The 17147-nt window shown below is 42.7% G+C and overlaps 5 protein-coding genes across 5 annotated transcripts; 4 read left to right on the top strand and 1 right to left on the bottom strand.

The window, feature by feature from the left end:
- Positions 1–5017: 5017 nt before the first annotated feature.
- Positions 5018–5736, top strand: NEUTE1DRAFT_137088 (uncharacterized protein; the record flags this gene model as incomplete). Its single annotated transcript, XM_009852092.1, has 3 exons — positions 5018–5033; positions 5446–5542; positions 5607–5736. 3 exons carry the CDS (start codon positions 5018–5020, stop codon positions 5734–5736), a joined length of 243 nt encoding a protein of 80 aa, XP_009850394.1.
- Positions 5737–7083: 1347 nt separating this feature from the next.
- Positions 7084–8594, top strand: NEUTE1DRAFT_109517 (uncharacterized protein; the record flags this gene model as incomplete). Its single annotated transcript, XM_009852091.1, has 2 exons — positions 7084–7158; positions 7440–8594. 2 exons carry the CDS (start codon positions 7084–7086, stop codon positions 8592–8594), a joined length of 1230 nt encoding a protein of 409 aa, XP_009850393.1.
- Positions 8595–10463: 1869 nt separating this feature from the next.
- NEUTE1DRAFT_109516 (uncharacterized protein) lies at positions 10464–11322 on the top strand (the record flags this gene model as incomplete). The annotated part of the gene is made up of 3 exons (XM_009852090.1): positions 10464–10536; positions 10660–10767; positions 10820–11322. The coding sequence occupies 3 exons, from the start codon at positions 10464–10466 to the stop codon at positions 11320–11322; spliced, it is 684 nt and encodes a 227-aa protein (XP_009850392.1).
- A 304-nt stretch (positions 11323–11626) lies between these two features.
- On the top strand, positions 11627–12295 carry NEUTE1DRAFT_42134 (uncharacterized protein; the record flags this gene model as incomplete). Its single annotated transcript, XM_009851987.1, has 2 exons — positions 11627–11748; positions 11860–12295. 2 exons carry the CDS (start codon positions 11627–11629, stop codon positions 12293–12295), a joined length of 558 nt encoding a protein of 185 aa, XP_009850289.1.
- Positions 12296–13223: 928 nt separating this feature from the next.
- On the bottom strand, positions 13224–13505 carry NEUTE1DRAFT_116752 (uncharacterized protein; the record flags this gene model as incomplete). Its single annotated transcript, XM_009852089.1, has 1 exon — positions 13224–13505. The coding sequence occupies one exon, from the start codon at positions 13447–13449 to the stop codon at positions 13234–13236; it is 216 nt and encodes a 71-aa protein (XP_009850391.1).
- Between the last annotated feature and the right edge of the window lie 3642 nt (positions 13506–17147).

Below are 17147 nucleotides of genomic sequence, written 5' to 3'. Positions count from 1 at the left end.
TTAAATAATAAAAAGAATTATAATATAATTATTTTTCTAATCTTAATAGTCTTTATTTAATATTATTATATTATATAAAAGTTATTTAAAAAGTATTGAACGGAATGGTTTTAAATTAAATAATTTTATATAGTTTTTTAAGAAAATAAAATGGAAACTCATATTTTTAATAAATAAATATAATTATATAATTAACATATTTATTTACATTAAAGTAAAAAATTAAATATAAATATTTTTATTGAAATATTATAGAATATTATATATAAAAAACTATATATTACCTTCTTCTTAAAAAATTTTTCTTTTTAATACTTTATTTCCTTATAATTAAACTTATTATATAATTTGCAAAGATTATTATAATTATTATAAATTAATAATTAATATAGCTTAATAGAGGAAGCTTGTATATATTAATATTATTATAATTAATAAAATATAAATTTTACATTAACTATAATATAATTTTGAAAATTAAAAAGGATTCCAATTCTGATTTTATTATTGTATATATAATAAAGTACAAATAAAGTTTCATTATTTTATATTTCTACAAATTAATTAAAGTTCTCCTAATATCTAAATATAATTTATAAAGTATAATTATAAATATATAATAAAATATACTCTCAATTAACGTTAGTTAATCGTAATTAATAATTATTTATATATACTTTTAATAGTTTTTTCTAATATTCTATAATTTTCCCAATTATAAATTATAAATAAATACCGTAGGTACTTTATATTAATATATAAGAGATAGAATATAACGAATGTAAATTTGTAAAATTTATAATAGGAGGTGCATATTATTATAAAGTATATATTTGGTATTTTTATATATTTTTCTTCCGCTTTAAAAGCGAAGATTTGGCCGCCTTACGCCTCTTCTTATTTTCTATTAAGACTTCTTCTATTTCCTCCAATTTACTAAGAGTTATTTTATTTATTATCTTATCCTTATTCTACTCCGTCTACAATTCCTAAATATCCTCCTCCAACTCCTTCTTCTTCTTCTATTTTATTATTTTAATTTTAAACGAATATTTACTATCTAAATTCGTATAATAATAATATATATACGTACCGTCTAATACTCTATAAGGTAGAATAATAGATTATTTAATCGGTTGTAAAACTATAGTATAAATATATTTAATATACTCCTTTCCCTCTATATTTTTTCTTAATTTAAAAAGATAATTAATAATAATAATTATATTATCCGGTATTTAATCTTCAAATTAATAATTTTCTAAACCATATTCTTTATAACTTTATAAGCGTTCCATAAACGTACAATTTTCCATTAATATTAATTAAAATTAAATACTTTTAATAGTATTTAAATAATTTTAATATACAGAATTTTCATTAATTATTTTAAGTATAATACTTATATTATATTCTTAGAGTTTTTGTTAGAAAGTACGCTATTTACTATTTAAATATTATAATATTATCCTATATTTAAGCGGGGGTAAGTAGGTTTTAACTTTAAAAAGTCTATAGTATTGGTATTTTAGTATAATTTATAAGGCTAGTATAGACGCCTAATATTTAAAATAAGAACTTTAGAAAAACGTAAGGAAAACGGTAGTAGAGTAGTAGCGGGGAGTGATATAGAATAATTAGAATTAATTATATAATATAAAAATATAAGAGGATAAATATATAGTAATTAATTTAGTGGGGAGGAATATACGTTCGTTTATACGTAGAGTATTTCTAGTTTACCCTATATTTAACTATAAGTAAAAGTTCGAACTAATTTATAAATAATTTAATACGTATTTAGGCTATTATAGATAGAAGATTTAGGGTAAGTATAAATAGTTGTAGCAATTTATAAATTTTTACTAAAATCTAGCCGAATATAAAAAGTATAATTATAAAACTATATTTTACAATTATTAAAATTGGGTTTTCTCTATAGCTCTATAGCGGCTCCGAATATAATTTTAATTTTAACAAATTTTATAAGTAAAGGTTTAAATTGTATTTACTAGGTCTAATATTAATTCTACTAATTAAAAAACCTTTCTAATCTTATTTCTAAGAAATAAAAAAAAAGAGAATATACTGTCTATACGAATATAATTATTTAAATATTTAGCTAGGAGTAAATTTATTAAAAACCTAAATCCTATTAATTTTACGTGTTTATTTAGGGATTTTTATCTATCTATTTAAATATTATCCATTAAGAGATAGCTTTTTAGCTTTTATAATTAAAGTTATTATAATATAAAGCGTAGGAGAAGAACTATTTTATATACTAGATTTTTCTCAATATAGAGCCTAATAAATATCTAACCTATAAGCTTTCGTTTAATATTAATAATAATTTTTGCTAAATAATAATAGTAGGGAGAATAGAGAAGAAGAAAAGTTAATAAAAGAGGAAGAAGGATAGGCTTTAAATAGACAGAAAGCTTTAAACTATATTTCTAATATTTTTTCGTCTTTCTTGCCGCCGGCTGTACTATAATATAGATATTTAAATAAAGGTAAGAATACCTACTTCGAATTTAATATCCGAATCCGGCTTTCTAATAATCCGGCTATACTATATATATATATTTTTCAATAAAATATAATTCTTTCTCCAATATATATTAGTATATATTTTGTAATTATAATTCTTAGCCTTTTAAGAGTTAGGGTAGGTACTTTAGCAATAAATAGGTATAGTTCCCCTATATCCGGGTACCTACTTCCAATCCTTTTCTATATAGAGGTAATACGTACTAAACTATAAGGATTACCTCCCAAATCTCATCTGATAAAGGTATTTACCTTCATTTGCTCTAATCCTTTATTTTTATATAATTTATTTAGAATATCCGCGATACAAACCCTTTTATTTATATATATATACTTCAATCCCTTCTCCCTACTAAATAAGGTAGCTATTAAACCTATTCTTAATTCTCAACTAATAATTTCCTAATCGCCCGAAATCGTTTTATACTCCTTTTATAAATTTTATAATAGGTACTTCTACTTAAATTTAGGTCGGATGGAATATTTATATAGCTTAGGCCGTTCTATTGTTTTTAAATATACTTCGGAGCGATTATAATTAAAGAAGGGGATTGAAAATAAATTGAATACGGATAGCCTAGTACTATTCGTTAGTATTGAGAAATAATATTATTAAATTATAGCATACTTTATAATAAATTAGAAATATATTTATAAAAATTTAATAAATATTATTAAATTTAGAAAATATGTAGAATTATAAATATAAAGTATAATAAAGATTTGTAAATACTTATAAGAAGATGCTAAAAGTATATTATATTTAACCGTAGTAACTAAAAGTATCCAATTTATTCTTTAATTTAAATAAGCCCTTATTAAAGCTAACGCCGGTTTAACGTTATAAATATTAGTAATATAATACCTTCGCCGCCCAACTACTAATTTTAATTCCTATTTCTTCTCCGCTACTTATAATTACGGGCGTTGTATATTATCTTTAATTATTAATTAATAATTATTATTTAATTACTAAACTAATAATAATTTCTTTTACTACTAGGTTTAGGGGGAGACTACTCAATCGTTTTCTCCGTCCCCTTTTTCCCTTCCCTTCCCTATTATAACTTTATTTAACGGAATAATACGTACTTCTAATATATCTTAATAATATAGAAATTAATTTACGCCTTCTTCAATTTAAATATAACCATTTATACTATAGCCTCCTCGGACCCAACGGGCTAATTTAATTATCTTAAACTTTTATTACTACTTAAACTATTACTATAGTAATAGTAGAGTAGAAGATAGCTACTTTAATAGTAGGTAAGAAGAATTAGGGTATTTACTTAACAAAAGGCCCGGGAAGAGCGAGACGGATGTAAACCGGAATAATAATTATATTAATATTCTAAATTACCCTAATCTAAATATCCTATTACCTACTATTATTAATATAGTATTATAATTATGATATACAAATGCGTATAGGAACTATTTAAATTCTCTTTCCTAGTACAAGCCGGATATTCCTTACTTATCTATCTATTATTCAGACTTAAGGACTAGAACGAAGTTCTATATATTTTATAGCTTTAATATAGTTACTTATTTATACTCTTTTATTAGTAAGCGCTTATTTTTATATTCGAAAAATATAAGGATAGAGGTTTCTTTTTTATAGGCCTTAATTTTCTTAGCTTATTTATAACGTAGGTTAAGGATGTAATCCGCAAAAGAAAGGAAAGGGTAAAAAATTAAATTACTATTTCTATTAAAAAAGTCTTTTATTAAAGAGGGCGCCCTTTACCGAAATATAAGGTTAATATTACTAGAGGTAGTTAAACCAAGCTAATATAAAGTACTTTAATATTATAAATTCGAGAAAAGAGGCCTCTTGTAATTAATAACCTTTTTATTTTTAGGTATAGAATTAAATCCTTATAATTACCCTTTATTATAATTAAAATACGTACCTAACCTACCTCTTATTTTACTACTTCCTAAAATATTAGAATACTTTAACCTAGTTCCTAAATATAGGGTAGGCGCCGCGTTACTCTTTGCTCCAATTATTCTAGAATAGGATAGAATAGTAAGCGAGAAGCAAGTGCGAATAAAATCGACGGATTATATATTTTAGGTATAGGGCGAATTATAGGAGGTCTAGATTGCTCCGGTATTGTACGGTAAATACCTAATAGTCCGGGCTATACCTTCTACTTTAATTTGTATTAATTTTAAGAAGTAGAAATATAATTTCCGTTAGTAATAAATATACCTAATTAAACCGCTAATAACGGGGGTACCTCTGTAAAATGCATTTTCGATCTATATATAGATTCTCAGAGGCGGGTACTCGCGTCTCAATGTATAGTTATAGGAAATCCCCCCTTCATTTTCCTCTTCTTTCTTCTTCTTCCATTTTCAACTGAAGTTTACTATTGAGATTGGAAACGATTCGGCTAACCGGCTGGGTGTTGCAACTTTGATTCTTCCCCTGTTCCTCCACAACATTGCAATGTCGGATGCTCTTCGTATGTTGTACAGTCCTATCTGAGCTCGAGACTTGGGTCAACTTCCCTAGGCCCTTTTGTGTTGAATTGATTCATGTCGTTCCCTTATATACGCGACCGGCCGCAAGGCTACTATAAAAGCTCTTGAATTCTTCGAAACTCCTCTCTCCTTTCTTCATCACCATCACTCAAGTTTTGGTACCTAATTTTGGCAATCACATCATCATCAAAAACATCATGTCCTCGACATCCATGTGCCTCGGACTCTGTTGTCATCTACATCATCACCTTCGCCTTCACTTGAGAGTTGAGACGGCTTGATAGGCATGAATCAGCTCTGGGGTTTGTAAGTTGACTTCCGTTCGCATTCCATTCATTGTTGGCTTCCCTTCACCATTTCGTGTAGGAATATGCTAATCGACAACGCAGCCAGTGACCAGATCTAGAGAACGAGCTGTTACCCCCAACACGCCCACCACTTCAGTCCGAGTCGACCCCGATGCTATTGGAGTAGATGTGGAGGACGCCACGTATGACACTCCATGCAGACACCCACGAAATCGTAACGGGCAGCACAATTATGGATCCCCAAAGCACCAGCACCCCGTTCGGCGCCCCCGCTGCCACCGATACTGAGGCCGGTGCCTGGGGCACTTCGGATCTTCTACTCCCGACGAACAATTTGTCCCTCCCAAGCTTGCGGCCAGTCAACATCATACCGTAAACAAACAAACTATTGCCCGCTGCGGTACTTCAAATGAGCGGGTGAGACCTTATGCTCGCTCTTGGTTGCAGGTGTTTGGTACATGTGTGGAACAAGAATATGAGGGCATTTGTCGTGGATACCTCTCTTCTGGTTGAGTTGCGCAGAACTGAAGGATAACCTGAAATCGGATGAGATCCAGAAGACGAACCTCGTACTTGCGTGCGGGAGAATGGGAGATGCTGTGTTGCTTGAAAACATAAGGAAGTACTCGATCGGATGTGCTGGGATCCTGCCTGTCTGTGTATCGTATATACTCGGGCCATCCGTTCTTGGTTTCCTGGAAATCAGGAATAGTTTGTAAGCATACTGCAACATTCATGCCCGCCAGAAATTGTATGCATGCTGGTGAATTTGACTGTCCCCACTCGCCAACACTATCGAAAACACAAAGCAAAAAGACAGGGCACCAGAAGAGTCGGATTTACAATAAACCTCGATGCTTCGGGGTCACAATACGTCTCTCCCGCTACATGTATTTTCTGCGGGCAGAAATGGTGCACATTCGGACTTATATATATCTGATCATGTCTGATATCCAAGGAACCGTACAATCTTGGGCCATTGGTTTTCAGGTTCCAGGGGAATCAGGCATAAGCAGACATACATATGCCCGATTCTGTACATTTTATGCACGCAAAAAAGAGTAGGAGAGCTATATTGCCACCCCGGAGCTCTGTAAATTCGATTCATCTAGATCTCTACTATTTCCCACCTAATCCTTCAAGGGAGTTGGAGGGTAGGGACATTCAGCATCACCGCCTTGCATAGAATTTCTAGTAGGCACAAATATTGCAGTATGCTTCCTGTTTATGTCTGATTTCCCTGGAACCTGAAAATCAATGGCCCGAGATTATAAGGTACCTCTACCGCCTGAAAGTTCTATGTGCATTTTACTCGAATATGCACACGTATGGTATGCCGGAGAAGCAGGAAGTCCAACTCGGATACCGGATTCGAAACCAGTTAGGCAAGATATATATGTGCTTCCGCTTTCACACCTCTAAATACCGTAGAGGTCAAGTACTTAAAGCCTACCCGCCATTCCTTTCTCCCTCCTTTACCAAATGATTTTGTCATACATTCTCCCCAACATCCACACATGCACTAAACCTACCTCTACGTAACCTTCAACTTACGCTCAAACCAATTCTCTCACGTCGTCCAATCCGACGATTCTCCCCGGGTATCGCGGCGCCGTTTCCAACGACGAAGACGGATCCATCCAACAGCCTGCCACCCAATATAGCAATAAAATTGTCCTTGACGCCGAACACCCCCTGCGCCACTCCTCACAGAGTAACAGCAATGCCTACGATGGCTTCTCCCAGTCTGGAGGCAACCAGTTTCGCGCCCCGTCCGACCGACAACTTGAGCTTTGCGGTCGGTATAATGCACCGTACTACCGATTTTACGAAGATTGGAACACGCAACTTGTCTATGATCTCCATGAAAAGAATAGCAACAATGCCTGGAAATACTCTTTTCAAAAGATGAGTTACTCTCTTCGCTCTTGGTTATACCATTTCACCGAAGAAACACTTCAACAGCCACCTCCTCAACCGCCCGTTAAGCTCAGGCCTCCCCCAGAAGCGATCCGGAAGTTCACATCTGTTCTCGTCTCTCAACATTATCCTGTCGAAACAAACTGAAACGTCGCCAAGTCCACCCACAAATACGAGACTGTTGAGGCGGAATGGTATATGGAACTTCGCCATTTCTTCGTCGATCTCCCTACGCAGCTCACTGAGCTGGAGGAGTTTCTGAACGGAACGTCCTCTGCGTTCTCCACCAACGACAACGAAGAAAACAAGGCCGACACGCGCGCGCTAGCCAACTGGACCTCTTATCAACTACCCGACGCCTTTGCCGGCCGTCATCCCGTCTACGCCTACCCACGCGCTCGCTATCCCAATCTCCGCTACGCCCGGCGGATTGTCTTCTCGCAACGTCTAGACATCCAAGACAACCACGACCAGTCTGACGATAACAGCAGGTGGCTGACAGGCCGCTGGCTCGTGGTGGCCTACCTTTTTGCTCCGACCCGCAAAGCAGTCAAGAAAATGGACGTGAAGAGTCTACTACTCTCTGCCTGCACCCCTGCTGGCCATGGTACATTTAGGAACACAAACACAATGTCGTGTCTCAACGCCTACAACCCCATCGGGGATGTACATATGAGATCCATGCAGCCCGGCGCAGGAGAGTGGTGGTTGCTACCGAGAGAAGATATCTTCTTCCAGCTCCAGCGTTGTGACGATGAGATGCTCGCCACAGCCTTCATATCCCAAGATCCCAACGACTATGACGGACCATATGTCCATCGTCGGAATGATCACGATTCCTCCACTCCCGACTACAGACGCCACATGGAACGGCGGCTGGAGGACATAGAACGGCGGCTGCATGACATGGAATGGGCGCGACCTCTCCCATTTGCATGCGTCCATGGCCATGGAGTCGGCGGAGGTATCCTTTCGGGACTCAACGGCCGTTGTAAGTTGGTGGATCGGATGTGGCCTGCTTTGATGACGGGCCAGGACATGAAGACGGCATGGGATGCTTGCAGTACTACCTCCAGCATTTCTAGCACCTGCTGGACCCCGAGTAGTACATCTAGTACCTCTTCCGAAGAAGATAATACCACCTCTGACAATGATGACGACGGCGACGAAGATGGCGACGGGAAGGGCTCTTTCGGCTTTATCTTCAGGATAGTGATCGGCTTGGTCGCTATTACTGGTGCACTTCGCGAACTTGCAATCTCTTCTGGGGACGAGCTTTCGTCTTCTTCGCCACGATGCCTCTTCGAAAGATGAAAGGTGGATTTGATCTCAAAGAGCACGTGTGAGGTACCTCTACTGGATGGAAGGAAAAGGTTAGGTGTACCTTAGTGTTGCTGGAGGGAAGCACGGACAAGAGGGAAATGGAACCTAGAGGTAGGTATGCTTGGGATTCAAGTAATGTTACTTTTGGATGTGGTGCGCTTTCTACAAACTACAACTACCTCTGCCTAGATAGGGAGTGGCAAGTTTCTCGACAAGCCATGGTTTCCAAACACACAAATAAGGCAAAACAATACATGATCTCTCAAGTTTCGGATTTCCACAACCGGCATTTGATCACTACAGTAGTTGCTGTTCTACCTTTTGGGCATTGTTATGATACCCTTAAAAGTTAGAGTATCTCGTAGTAAAGTTGCTTTAGTCCTGCTCCGCTGGTTTACACCCACACAGGTAGATACATTACCGAACGAATATAAAAACAGACCGAGCATGGACAATCTTCTACGTCTCACGTATTACAAAACGGTGAGATACCCACGTACTAAACACATCACCACATTCCTTACTGGTGACCATTCGTGGTCATGGCAATACCTGCAATGTTCCGCCGCCGGCCTGGGTGAGGGCGCGACGGTGGGCGCCGCGCGCAGGAGACGCCCATGTCTCTTGTTGGGATCGAAACGCAACGAATGGTCATCTTCTGACCGGACATCTTGGGAGAGCCAGGAGCAGACGCCTTTGCAGGCACTGGCCGAGACAAGAGTTGGAGGTTGTTCTGTGGGAAGGTACACTCCAGTGTGATGATGTGGAAGACCTTCTCCAGCAGCATAAGTACAGGTACCTAGATGTACCTAGGTACCAAAGCACTGCAGTGCAGAATATGCGACATCTGACCGGGCTACGCCGTGGAGGCAGCAAACAACAAGACAGAAGGTGAAGAAAAGGAAGGTTCAGCTTTAATTCTGGAAGCGGGAAGCAAGTAGTGGAAGTAAGTGTACCTCTCGAAGGTGAAGGCATCGGGCCATGTGCAGGATGCACTCGCTCTGTCGACAAACAAGAAGTGCAGTGATTTTAGCGGAGGATCGTGACTGCCCGGTTTACTTGCCTTGCCCCCCCCAGCTGAGAGATGCCGTCATCGCTCTTGCCTTTTGTAAACAGGCCGCAGAAAGCGCTTCGTTGTGTCCACTAGTAGACGAAGGAATCTCACCGCTTATGAGATGGAAGGCACCAAACTTGTCATTGCGGGAGTCCGTCGCATTCCCCCCGCCTGCTACCTCGACCATTGACACCGAGTCTTTCCGTTCTTAAGGTTGGAGTGAGGACACGATCCGGCACGTCGAAGGAGGAACCATGCTAAGTCAGGCATCATAAACGAAGGAAAGGAACAATACCTTACCTATTGGGTGGCTTCAGGTTGGCTTGTCCGACGGGGGCCGTGCCTTCCCTTGGATTTTCTGAAGCTACAAGTCATATCCCATACCCCTACCAGATACAGCACGCTTTACCAGCTCAGTTGGGGCACCCAGAAAGCTATAAGATCCCTCTCCCCGCCTCAGCTTTTCGTCGGTTTCTTTCTCGTCGGCATCACATCTTCATTCGCTTCAACATATCCATCATCATCACCATCACCCTGATGACTGCCTTACGGCACAAGGTCCTCTCGTTCCTCTCTATTCCTCGCTAGCCGGAAACAGTCGACTCCCACGACAACACGTCCCGCGAGACCACGAGCGCAATGTTTCAGGAAGATCCCTCTCCCCCCGGCCCAGCCGTTCGTTCGATTTTTCTCTCTTCAACATCATTCACATCATCGCCGTTCGTTATTTTTTGGTCGCTGTCGTTCACCAATGCTTTCGTCCATCATGATCCCCACAATCCTTTCGTTCGCCGGGCATCATCCATATGTCTTGGTATGGTTTCCAGTGTTCGCCATTACATGGGCCTTTACCTTCCCCCCATCTTGTTTTTGGCCCCTGTAAGTCCACCTCTACTTTCCATTCCCATTCATTCTTGTTCCTTCCTTTCGCCTGTCTTCTTCTCTCCTCAACAACTCGCCTTGTCCTCTCAATCCTCTCTATTCCTCGCTAACCGGAAACAGCCGGCTGCCATGCGCCCACGTCCCAGGTGCCCGAGACCCGAACCAAGAAGAGCCATGGCCGCCTTGCCCTCCCCGGGCCCACTAGCTTCAACCGTGGGTTAGGGATGAGTAGGTCAATGTTATTCCCAGGTCACGGAATCCATTACTGACAGTTGCACAGAGCGTGGCCGGCCTTTGAGATGTCGCTGGAAGCTGCAAACAACCTGGCAGGAAGAGCAGCCCCGTGAAGCTGGGAGCGGCGCAACGGATCCAATACCAACATCTCATCACACATTCATGACCAACATCGCTTTCATCTTTTCATCCACAATGTCCGAGTGCGTGACAGTCAACACTCTCGTCGCAGCCTTGGCGCACAAGGTCTTCCTCGCCAACATATGGCTCCTCGTGTTCTCCGTCAACATACTCTCGTCAAGACCTCCGGGTGTCCATCGCATTCCCCTACGTACCTCGACCATTGACACCGAGTCCTTCCGCGCCACTTCTACCGAAGAAGGAACCATCGGCATCATCAAGGGAAAGAATACTATAGGTGCCTTCAGGTTAGCTTCTCCGCTGGAAGTCATGTCCCAACGCACCACTGACAAAACAAAGCAACAGCTGCTGCCCCTACCACAGACAGCACGCTTTTCCAGCCCAGTTGGGGCACCCAGAAAGCTATAAGATTCCTCTTCCCCTGGCCCAACCTCTCGTCAGATTTTCTTTCTCTTCAACATAGTTAAGAACTTTGTTTTTTTTTAAACAACGAACATTCTTTTTGCTTCCATCCCTTCGCTCCACCATCCCTTCGTCCCATCATTTTTCCATCCCAACCAACCCTTCAACATGTGGATGTCTGTTTTCCAGACGCTCTGGGCCCTCGCGGAGCCCGTTCTCATGCCCAAGGTCGTCAATTAGAATTCCTTTCTCTTCAATATAGTTAGTAACTTTGTTATATCCCCAGCCACAGCCCCACCAGCCTCACAACATGGCCTCCGACTGCATAAACGCTTTCTTAATCGCTATCCTCCCCAAACTGCTCTCTGCTGGGGTGTGGCTTGTTGTGTTCGCTTGGAATTTTTTCTGGGCCCGGCCGAGTTGGCCGCTACTGTAAGTCTATATTATATCCCAATTGGTTTTTATTTTTGCCTTTCTCTTCTCGTCTCCTTACAATTTACCTCATCCTCTCGGTCCTCTCTATTCTTTACTAACTAGAAACAGGCGGTGGCCACGAGAACATGTCCCCTTCCGGGTCCAAGAACTAGGCGAGGTACTAGCTCGCTACCAACAGCAGCAGCAGCAACAGCAGCAGCAACAGCAGCAGCAGCAGCAGTCCCGGCCGCAGACACCTCGAGCTTGGCAGCCTCAATCAATAAGAGATGTGGCCCCTGTCAACGCTAGCCCTGCCGCTGCTGCCCCTGCCGCCGCTGCCCCTGCCCCGATCAACACGCCCATCTCCATGGACCGTCTTACAGTTGACTTTGGCAATTTAACTTTTTCCTGCCGCGGAAGTATCACCGGACAGGCTCCGGTTGATAATAATACGCAACGAGACGACGAACTAGCACCCGCCAACGCCGCCCCTACTAACGCCGCCGCCGCCCCTACTAACGCTACCGCCGCCCGGGAGCGCCCAGAGCCCTCGTGGCGGCCTTAGGTCCCCGACGAGTAGGTCAATGCTATTCCCAAATTATAAAATATATCGCTGACAGTTGCACACCAGAACCTTCCCGGCCGTTCTCTTTACTATAGAAGCAGCGAATGCTGTTACACAAGGCATCTCGAACTGGAAATAGCCATTCACTTTCCACCTCGACATCATGGGAACTTCGGGCCGGTTGTTTGGCTTTGATGGGTCTTGTCACGCTTCCGTGAGTGCTGCGATCTTGTCACGCTTCCGTGAGTGCTGCGATCTGTGCGAGGTGGAAATGACGGGCTAGAGCCGACACGGAAACGGGCAAGAAGAGATTGGTGTCGGGATAGTCTTTTCTGCGCAGTAGTGTAGGCGGACAGTACCGCATGGAAGTTTGTTTATTGGATTTGTTCCTGCCAAGAAACGTTTTGTCTGCTTGAGAAGGAGTCCTTAGATATTTGCAGTAATGTACCCCGTTTCCATTTTTGGAACGGCCTGTCGGGTACTTGAGGTATAGAGGTTGAAGAAGGACAAGGCGTCAATGATAAACCAGCTGGGATTGCTTCGTGGATTTGGGCTGTAAGAATACGAAAGGAGTTAGCGATAGTATAGCCATCCAGTCATGTACACAATGTTTGTCGTCCCATCTCGTTTTCCTTGTGTAGAGCCCTTGTACGTCTGTCAAACGCCCCGGGGATCCAATCGTTTCATGGGGCAATTCTTCAAAATAATAAAAGAAGAAGAAAAGAGAGAACAACGATCGAAACTTGCATTTGTCACCCAGAAGCATTGCACCCAGTCCTATCATTATTGGTGCCTCAATTTGGATGGAAAAATTGTGGAATTTGCTAAAAGAAATACCTATGATTCGCGGACGGCCCTGCTTGGCTGCTTGCTTGCTTGCTAGGTACTATGTCGATGTGCTGCGTAGAGTAGCTAGGTAGGATGTAATGCTATTGCTGTTACCTCGTGTTGTATATATATGTCGTGCGAGGTGAGGTATTGTATGCTGTATAGTGCTGTGTACCTCGGCCTGTTGGTCCCAAAGTAGGGGTAGGTAGGTAAGGTAGGTCAGTAAGGTAGGCAGAGGCAAAGTAAGGAAGGGATAGAATTGGCCACATGCAGTCTCTGTGACTTGGCCCCTTCATTGTAATGGGCGGGCATATATAGAGGTACATATGTCCTAGAATGTTTGAACTGCTTCCGGAATCCGAATGAACTCGCACTCCGTTACCTGACGCTTTGGTGAAATGTTGGAATCTCGAGTGTCAGTCAATCCTGGATTTGATTCAATTCACTGATATAATAATGATATGATATGATCCCACGAGTTCCAACATCAATTTACACATGCAGTATCCCTATGAACGGCGTCGTGCGTGTTACACAACCGTAAACTTGCCCGGCCTCCAAGTGGTGTTTGAATATTCAACCCTACATCTTTGTGTTCAATTCCCCCAAATGAACCCCATGCAGCAGCGGCTTGAGCGGCTCGAACGGTTCGAACGGTTCGTTAGGTATGTATTGCATCTGCAACTTTTTGCATCCTGCAGTGTGACAGGGTTATTCATGTATGTAGACGACCGGTCGGTATGTAGGTAGGTAGGTAGAGGTAGGCTACTAGACTAGCCAGCCAGCCTGCACGAGGCGATCACGGGGGCTTGCTTGCTGCACTTTGCCTTTGCAGGCTGGGACCAGGGCATGGCATGACATGGCAGAGCATGGCATCCACGCGGCTCGGGGATAGGGACGGGGACATGTACTGACGGGGACGGGGACGGGAAAGTTGCTGGTTACCCACTGTGATATGGCACGGGGAGTACAGCGTATTGTGTCTGTGTGTCTGTGTGTGATGGGATCGTATGAATATCAGGGGACAAACGGGAAAGAAAAGGAAAGGAAATATGAGAAAATAAGTGAAGGACCAAAGGAGTTGCTGCTCTTGTTCTAGACTCAAATCATTTGTGTCGTGATTGATTTCGTAAGCTTTCGTGGATTGGTAGCTCGGTGAAGATTCATGTTGGTTGTTGGTTGGGTCTTCTCTGGTGGAGAACAGGAAATCTAGATGGATCAAAAAAAGGCAAAGTTCGAGACTTGGCAATGCAAAAGGCTGTAAAGGGGCATGAATAAATGGAGTGTGTGGCCAATTTCACCCCCCATGTCTCCCGGATTATAGCGTAAGGCCGAGTATATGTGTACCGTTCGATACTGGTTGGTGTTTTTTCTTTCGAATGTCGAATCAGTTACTGATTATCTGGTTTTGACCATACCTAATGGGTTGGCATGTGTCCTCCTTGGGGTAAGAGCTAACAAACAAACTGGAATTGAACTGTCTGAAGATGTCAACAAGCAGCCTGTCAACGGATGTAATTTTCGTCTACTTGGGCGTTTATACCTAAGCAAGCAGCAAGTTCGTAAAAAAGAGCACGAGCAAGTCGACAGGGATATAGCAGATGGAAGCCAAATAACGAGCCCATTGAGCTCTTGAAATTGTTGTAGCCTCACCTTATCCGGCTTTGCTGGTCTCGAACGTCATCTTTTGTACGTACCCGGTCCCAGAGTCAACTTGAGGACTATCTTTGCTTTCCGGGCTGATTACTTAGGCTTCCGAATCCCAAATGGCCCCAAAGCGGCGCACACGGGTGTCTTCGGCGACTTGGACGGGAGGATTTGCTGTACATGATCACCGATCATCGATCACCATCATCGGCATGTCGACTTGTGTTTGACGTTCAAGGCGTGGAGCACCGACTGCGGAGCCTGTGGAGAGATGGATAGGTAGACTCCATCCGGAATCCGGGGTAAATTGCCGGATCTCAGCGGGTCCCGTCCGCGGAGAAAGGATGTGGATTTTCCGGGGCCCCCTTTGGCCCCCCGGTCCCGACTTCAAAGCGTGTGGTCTGTGTTGTGACTTGGAGTTCTGTTGAGATCCGTGTCAGCGTTGTCGGAGTGGGGGCGGGTGTCTAGGGCTTGGTCCATGCGCGGGGCATTGCAGGTGTTGGAGTTGGAGAAGCAAGCCCTCGTCGCCCCCCTCACTTCATGACCCCAAATCACCCAATGTACACTACATATCAAGAATGATCCTCTCGGTTCCCTCTTCTCTAGGGTTCTTGAAAGGGTCTTCTCCAAAACGTCACTTTTTGAGATACAGTCATGTTGGAGAAGCATTGCAGGGCAAATGGCAATTTACCGTACTGCTGCCCCAGCGGTTCAACTACGCTATCTCGATAGGTACATTCCTCTACCCCTCGCTAGCGATAAGGTACCTGAATCCCCCCCTGGCGACCCCTCCATTCATGCGCCCCTCCGAGACAGGGCACACACTTCTTGGAATTGAGACGGACGGGCGGGCAAGATGAGATGGAGGGGTAGCTTGACTACATATCTGTACTTGTATAAGTCCAAGTCGAGCATCTCATCTTTAAGGACAATGCTTTTCCATGATGGATTAATCGATCGTTGTGTTGTGCTTCCAGGTTCGCCCTCTTCAAGCAATAAAGTAGGTAGGCAGGTACTTCCAAGTTCACCCTCTCTGCCAAGTGCCCCGTTCGAGGTCAACAGTCAATGGAGGACCGATTGGACGTTGAACCATCAGGAACATCACACCTCGATTTCTGAGTCGTAATTGGGCTGCCCGTAGCTCAAAGTGGTGAGCTCTGTCAGCTTGGTCCCTCGTTCCGTGTCTCACCACCATCTTACCTCCCATCCATGTCCAGACGCCCGTCCCATCTACACTAGATGTCTGGCCCCGGGTCCGCTTCCCCGAACTCTTTCTTCACTACATGGCTTCATCTTCTTTCATCAAGCAGCCGTCCTTTTGTTTTCGTTCTTGTCAGTCCAGTCTCAATGCTGGCAAGTTGGTGGCACATTTTGGACATTGAGGCAATGTAGGTACGTAGGCGGCAACGCAGCCTTATTGCCTGCAGTGCACTATGTTACTACTGACGGAAGAGGCATGCCAGGCATCTCAACATCAAGCCAAGCGTCTTTGGATTATGTATGCTGCCTACGCGAACCCACGCATGGATCGAAATTGCATCCTTGGGATGCCTGGGGCGCGCCCTGAACGGAATCTTTTAGTGAACGATGCGTCATTTCGTTTCTACCACCCCAAAGCTGTCTTGATTTTCTACGTATGAAAGCACACTACGTAGGTACCTACATCATGTAGGTGTAGTCAGTGGTCTGCAGGGTCGGGTTGGGACGTCACTCAGTCCAGTCCCGTCACTGCAGGTGGTTGCGTTGCTGCGCCACGATCCCGTCACCTCGTTCGTCACGTTGGTGAATGATTGCATCAGAACCAAACTATCGATATAATCGATGGAAGCTTTTCTGAGTCGGGTCTCTGTGTGTACTATTTTCCCAGTATCGGCTAGTGCAGGCTTGACGGGCATCATGCACTTACTGCTGCAGGAAGGTACTATGTACAGGTAACTGATCAAAACTGCCAGGGAACAAGGGATCCCGTCATGTCGTGAATGAGGCAAGGACGTCCCTTGGACTTTCTGGGCTTTTCTGGGTCCAGTCCGATGTTGCGTTGCGTTGAGGTTGGGGCGGGATGTTGGGGTTTGCCATGCCATGGATGTTGGGGGTCACACACCTAACACCACCCACCACAGTCCAGTTCCCTTCTCTCCGGGCAGTGCACTCCCCCACCCACCACTACAATGGAGGTTTCAAACCGAAACAAGAGCTTGGGCCTCTTGATACCTAGCTAGGTACCTACCTACCTCTAATGCTCTGACCGCGAAATAATCTAGCAGATGAGATTGGCCTCAGTTGAGGAATGGCCTCCCCTGGCCTCATGGGCTTCCGCGGTCTCCGCGGACATTAGAGAATCGAGGCGATGAATGTGATGAGATTGAGTACAGAGGTA

Source organism: Neurospora tetrasperma (genome assembly GCF_000213175.1).
Source record: "Neurospora tetrasperma FGSC 2508 unplaced genomic scaffold NEUTE1scaffold_3, whole genome shotgun sequence".
NCBI classification, from domain to species: domain Eukaryota; kingdom Fungi; phylum Ascomycota; class Sordariomycetes; order Sordariales; family Sordariaceae; genus Neurospora; species Neurospora tetrasperma.
The sequence above is the reverse complement of the archived record's forward strand: the minus strand, read 5'-3'. Positions and strand labels throughout refer to the sequence as shown.